Here is a 6,725-nt window from a genome sequence, read left to right as displayed (position 1 = left end):
AAGTTTCCATAATTTTACAAAAAATATAATTTAATATATAAATATTATAAAAACACTAAAATGTTTCTTGAGCCCAATGCTCACCGACTAGACCTGTGAATAAGAGTGAGAACTTAGAATCTATCTTACAATAATTTTTTTTTTTTTCATTTTCACCATTTGTCCCATAACCCCAATTTGTAATCCAAAAATATTGTTTGTAAAAAGAAAAAAAAAATCCAAAAAATGTTGTATATTGATATATACAACACAATCCCACATGCACAAGAGTCTGGATAAATCTCAACCGTTGACGTCATCACACGTGGCTCCTAAACCTTAAACGACTCACATTACTCTCTCAAACTCAAACTTATCCAATTCGCATGTCGGCGCTACACACTACAGAGTACAGACCCTTTTTTTATTTTTTGCTGAATAACCCTTCATGTCTCTATAATTTACACTATCTTCCCAAAAACACAACTTTATTTTGCTTCTTTCCTATTTAGTTACTAATTATTTCTTACAACATTTTCAATTCAAACGAAAAAATAACCGTCAAAATATTGACACGTAAAAGTAAAAAAAGTTGGTATTTCTTTTAATATATTTTTGTCTTTAAAAAGCAAAACGAAAGAGAGAAAGCTCTGAAAAAGCGGGAACCATTTCCACACCTCACGATCCGCCACCATCACCACCACCGCTCTCCGCCGCTGCCGCCTCCGCTTGTATCTTCTCCTCCGTCGAGTATTTACGGCTTCTTCGTATCCGGTTCTCTTGCCTCACCCTACAAAGATCCCTTCTTTTCTCATATATATATTTTTAATACAACACTAGTGACCGAAAATAATCAGAGAGAATCCGCGTAGATCGGGAGATTTTTCTCGGTTACTTGTCTGAATCAGGCATAAGATTTTTCCTTTTCATCTCTTCTCTCTTCACATTAATTCCCTTTTTTTCTTTTCAAATCTTAATTTCCAGATAAGAAGAAGAAGCTTTGTTCTGTTTCTCTTGCTCTGTTCCATAGTTTTTTTTCTTTCTTTTTTTGCAGTTAGTAATCTATTGCGAGAAATAAGAGAAAGGCAAACTGGTTTTGGGATTTGGTTAGAGAGAGCGATGGAACAGAAAGGTTATCTGTTATCGGCGCTGAGTGTAGGCGTCGGAGTGGGAGTTGGGCTTGGGCTGGCGTCGGGACAGACCGTCGGAAAATGGGGAGGGAATGTGCCGCCCAACACCATCACTGTCGAAAAGATGGAACAGGAGATGTTGCGGATGATCGATCATGGCAGAGAAACCAAAGAACAAGTCACCTTTGCTGATTTTCCATATTATCTCAGGTCACAACACTCACTTTCTTTCTCCATTCAATTATCCATGAATTACACAGAGAACAAAATCTTATTATACTGTATTTTGTTAGATTATTATATTTGTTGGTATTAAATTTAAAGCAACGTTGTACTGTGGATAAGAATATAGCCATTACTGTCACGTGGGTTACTGCATATGTTGTGTTTGTTTTATGTTCTCAATGTTGCATAATTGCATTATGCGAAAGTTATAAACTTTAAACGAGTAATGGTACGTGTCATCATTTTTTTTTTTTGTTATGGCATTATGGTGGTGGTGACCCATACTCTGGCTTCATATTTTAATAATTTATAGCATAAATTTTAATTTTTTTTTCTACTCCAGTGTGTTATTGGTATTGCTGAGATTTTGGATAAAAATTCCCACATTTTCCATTTTTTTTTTTTTTGTATATATACCAATTTCTAGAAAGATCACCAACTAGTTTTCTTCCACCTACTAATGAATTTAATCAACTATGCATAAATTATGACCTTTTGGTTCAAGTAGCTTTTTTTCTTTTCTTATGTAATTTAATCAAATTCTCTTATAATTTGAAACTGCATGACCAGTTTATATTTTTTGTAAAGATTAATTTTGTTACTTATATCTATTGCATATTGGATATCCCTTGTACAATAATTTGTTGCTCCAGATTTTTGTGACACTTAAATATTTATTAGTAACTAAAAACAAATTGCTTACGAAAATGGTAGAGTTTAATTAATTCCCATGCATGCACGTACGTACGTGGGTTTTTGCATGCATGGTTCTGTTGTATATATATTAGTTATCTGATTGGATCAAGTGGTTTAGACTAATTGGCATGTCCTCTAATTCTGGTCTAATATATGATTACAGTGAACAGACAAGAGTACTACTAACAAGTGCAGCCTATGTACATCTCAAACACGCAGAGGTTTCTAAGTACACTCGAAACCTTTCTCCTGCTAGTCGTGCTATTTTGCTTTCAGGCCCTGCTGGTAATTCCAACATTTTCCCTTAATGAACTCAAATAAAGATCTAATCTTGACCGTTGATTCGTATTGTGAGACTGTTAATCTGGAATGATGCTCTTAGTATTTATTTTCTTTCTTTTGAAGAACTTTACCAGCAAATGCTCGCCAGGGCTTTGGCTCATTACTTTGAAGCCAAGTTGTTGCTGTTGGATGTAACGGATTTTTCACTAAAGGTTAATTTGTGTTCTTTCTAAAGCTTTTGTTTTCTGTTGACTATAATTTCTACCTCTTTTCTTGGTATTTAATGTTCAAAGTGATTGCGTTTATACAGATTCAGAGCAAATATGGTAGTTCCAACAATGGATCAGTAAGCCTTATATATTCACTGTCTATGACTTGAATTTTCTTCTCTATACAACGATTTACTTACTAAAACTCGCTATATTGTTTTCTATAGTGTTTTAAAAGGTCTATTTCTGAGTCAACCCTAGAGCGATTGTCAGGCTTATTCGGATCATTTTCTGGACTTCAACAAAGGGAGGAACCCCAAGGTACGTTATATATGGCACATTTATAGATATATTTATATATATAAATAAGTTTCTCTGGCAACTTCAACATAGTTCTGACTGAGAAACTCTATTGCAGGTGGTACCCTGCGTAGACAGAGCAGTGGCGTTGATATCAGATCCAGGTATTTGGAGATCTTTGAGAATTATTACTTATGATCGTTGATGATGCCATCATTGGTTGGGGGTGTGACATACACAGTATAATGCAATCAAAGAATCAATGATTAGTATAGTGTTTTCTTGGTTTGTTTTATAATCTATTTATGTTCGAGTGATATCTTTGCTCTTGTAATTGCAGAGGAGTAGAAGGTAATAGTACTGCGCCCAAGCTTAGGAGAAATGCCTCTGCCGCTGCTAACATCAGTAACCTTGGTTCTCAGTCCAATGCAAATCAAGGTTCTTTCCCATTTGTTATTTCTCTTAACTTGAACAAAGTGAATACAGACATTTCTTCCCATCTAAACCTGAGTTGCTTACTTGGTTACTTGTTTATTTTTTCTCCCTTTAGGCCCTCTTAAGCGGGAAAGCAGCTGGTGCTTTGATGAGAAGCTTCTTATTCAGTCTCTCTACAGAGTAATGTCATGTTCATGTTTCCTTTAATGGTTTTGTACCCAAGTGTTACTTAAACAAAAACAAATATTCTCTTCCTTTTGTAGGTCTTGGCTTCTGTTTCAAAAACCAGTCCCATTGTGCTGTACCTTAGAGATGTGGAGAAGTTCTTGTGCAGATCACAGAGGATATATAACTTATTTCAGAAAATGTTGAATAAACTTACTGGATCAGTGTTGATCCTGGGCTCTCAAGTTGTTGATCCTAAAGATGACTACAGAGAATTGGATGAGAAGATTTCTGCTCTTTTCACTTACACAATTGAGATCAGACCACCTGAGGATGAATCCCAGCATGTTAGCTGGAAATCTAAACTGGAGGAAGATATGAGAATGATTCAAGTTAAGGATAACAGAAATCATATCATGGAAGTACTATCAGCTAACGATCTCGATTGCGATGATCTGGAATCAATCTGCATTGAAGACACAATGGTTTTAAGTAATTATATAGAAGAGATTGTGGTGTCTGCAATTTCTTATCACTTGATGAACAACAAGAATCCTGAGTACAGAAATGGAAAACTCATTATTTCTTCCAAAAGGTATGGCTAAATCTTTTTGTTTTCTCATTTAACAAACTTTCTGTGTTGCTTAGGGTGTCTTTTGTCAAACAGTTTGTCACATGGATTGAGTATATTCCAAGAAGGAAAATTTGATGGTAAAGATTCATTAAAATTGGAAGTTAAGGCTGAACCATCTAAGGTTTGTTTGTTAATACTCATTTTTGTTTCACTTAAGATTGGAGTCTGCAAATCAAAGTACTATTGTTCTTAAATTTGCTTCCATTTGTAGGAAGGAGAAAGCAAAGAGGCTGTTAAGGGGAAGCCAGAAGCGACATCAGCAGCAAAAGCTCCTGTAAATATCCATTTTTTAGTTCTCTGTCAAAAGCTATGAGCATGTTGAGATTTTTGCTTAGTATGTTTAGGAAAAATATTAACTCACAATGAAAAAGTAGTAACATCTGATATTAATAATGGGAATTTCTTTTATGACTGTTTAACAGGAAGTAGCACCTGACAATGAATTTGAGAAGCGCATAAGGCCAGAGGTAATACCAGCTAGTGAAATTGGGGTGACATTTGCTGATATTGGTGCTTTAGATGAGATCAAAGAATCACTTCAGGAATTAGTAATGCTTCCTCTACGAAGACCAGACCTATTCAATGGAGGACTCTTAAAGCCTTGCAGAGGAATATTACTATTTGGGCCACCTGGAACAGGTAAGACAATGATGGCAAAGGCCATAGCTAAGGAGGCAGGAGCAAGCTTCATCAATGTATCCATGTCTACCATCACCTCAAAATGGTTTGGTGAGGATGAAAAGAATGTCCGAGCTCTTTTCACATTGGCAGCCAAGGTTTCCCCTACTATTATCTTTGTAGATGAGGTTGATAGCATGCTCGGGCAGCGGTCAAGAGCTGGGGAACACGAAGCAATGCGAAAGATAAAGAACGAGTTCATGACTCATTGGGACGGGCTCTTGACAAAACCAGGTGAAAGGATTCTTGTTCTTGCTGCTACTAACAGGCCATTTGATCTTGATGAAGCCATTATCAGGCGTTTCGAACGAAGGTAATAGTTAGTTTATAAGACATTACTTTCTTGTTATCTTTTGAACTATGAATCTATGATCCTAGGTGACTTGTATGTTTGAATGGACAGAATTTTGGTGGGACTTCCATCTGTGGATAACAGAGAAATGATCTTAAAAACTCTACTGGCAAAAGAGAAAACAGAAGAGAGATTAAACTACAAGGAGCTTGCAACCATGACTGAAGGATATAGTGGAAGTGATCTTAAGGTTTGACTACATGGTTTTTTTCATGCCTTTTTGTTTTGATTTGATTAATGAAAGATTTAGGTGGTGTTGACTGTTTACAATGGCATCACTCTTTAACAGAATCTGTGCACAACAGCAGCGTATAGGCCTGTAAGGGAGTTAATACAACAAGAAAGATTGAAGGATTTGGTAAGCGATTCCATTTCAAGTTTTTATCTTAATAAGGGCATACATATTGGAATGTATTACAGTTTTGATGATGAGAATTATTTTCTTTTGTAGGAGAAAAAGCAGAAAGCTTTGGCAGAGGCACCTAATACAAAAGTGTCATCAGCAGAAACTGTAAGTTCAGAAAAAACAAAAGAAAGTGGAAATGGTAAAGAGGAAACAGGTATTATTCTCAGGCCCTTAAACATGGAAGATTTCAGGCAAGCAAAGAATCAGGTATGCTTGACTCTCTCTCTCTCTCATGTTTATATACAAAGATAGTAATGGAATAGTTTCTCATACACATCTTTGGTTGAACAAAGTCTGAGCTTATTAACTAATCGAAATCGGGTTGCAGGTGGCTGCAAGTTTTGCAGCCGAAGGCTCTATAATGAACGAGTTGAGGCAGTGGAATGAGCAATATGGGGAAGGAGGATCAAGAAAGAAGGAACAGTTGACTTATTTCCTATGAGACTGCCGTTTTCATAAAATGAAATTGGTTTATGGATGGCTCAACTTGTTCATGGAGAGAGCTTAAAATATAAGAAACAAATATGATATTATTTGGGCTTAAAAGTTCAACTTTCTCACCAGGAAAGGAATGATAGTAAACTGTTCTGTAATAATAGTTTCATAGGAGAGACTTTAGGTATGTATAATATTTTCAGATATGGAAATAAGAGTGAGAAGCAAACCAGCCTGGCTGGATTGTGTTTGAGAAAGAAAATGAAATGAAATGGTTATTGTAGTTTCTGGATTGGAGGGCTTGCTAGATTTTTTTTTAATCAACTTTTTACAACCATTTTATTTAAAACATAAAAACATAAAAAGTAGTACATAATTCTCAATAATTACAAATTTAGAAAAGCTATAATATAAATGAATTTCAGTGGCTCTGGTTTGGCATTATCATATAACAGTCAATATTCTCACTATGTGGAGATGTTAGTCAAAAATGTGGGCATGAGCAGCCCTCAAGCTGTGAAAAATAGGTACACCAAGAATATTATTGTGGAATATGGAATCCAAATGTTGGTTGGTAGGTGCAGTCTTTGTTGAAAAAGAATAACATTCTGAATTGACTAAGAAAACTAGGGTCTTTACAACTATAAGCAGATCATTCCAATAGATGCAAAATGTATCAGAGAAAAACCATAGAGAGAAAATACTGTCCCGTTAAGGTGAGCAATGGCTTCAGAGGACTCTTCTACCTTGAACAGTCGCTATGTGGAGCAATCTTACAATTACTGTCCCATTAAGGTGG

At 35.7% G+C, this 6,725-nt stretch overlaps 1 protein-coding gene across 1 annotated transcript; it reads left to right on the top strand.

Moving 5' to 3' along the window:
• The first annotated feature begins 615 nt into the window (after positions 1 to 615).
• LOC133778526 (ribosome biogenesis ATPase RIX7) lies at positions 616 to 6,218 on the top strand. The gene is made up of 17 exons (XM_062218484.1): positions 616 to 887; positions 1,034 to 1,319; positions 2,194 to 2,315; positions 2,436 to 2,524; positions 2,623 to 2,658; positions 2,749 to 2,842; positions 2,940 to 2,985; positions 3,162 to 3,259; positions 3,372 to 3,436; positions 3,520 to 4,016; positions 4,089 to 4,176; positions 4,267 to 4,329; positions 4,478 to 5,046; positions 5,137 to 5,275; positions 5,375 to 5,443; positions 5,537 to 5,698; positions 5,820 to 6,218. The coding sequence occupies exons 2-17, from the start codon at positions 1,099 to 1,101 to the stop codon at positions 5,931 to 5,933; spliced, it is 2,472 nt and encodes an 823-aa protein (XP_062074468.1). The 5' UTR covers positions 616 to 887; positions 1,034 to 1,098; the 3' UTR covers positions 5,934 to 6,218.
• The last annotated feature ends 507 nt before the right edge of the window (positions 6,219 to 6,725 follow it).

This window comes from Humulus lupulus, chromosome 5 (assembly GCF_963169125.1).
Source record: "Humulus lupulus chromosome 5, drHumLupu1.1, whole genome shotgun sequence".
Taxonomy (NCBI): Eukaryota; Viridiplantae; Streptophyta; class Magnoliopsida; order Rosales; family Cannabaceae; genus Humulus; species Humulus lupulus.
The sequence above is the reverse complement of the archived record's forward strand: the minus strand, read 5'-3'. Positions and strand labels throughout refer to the sequence as shown.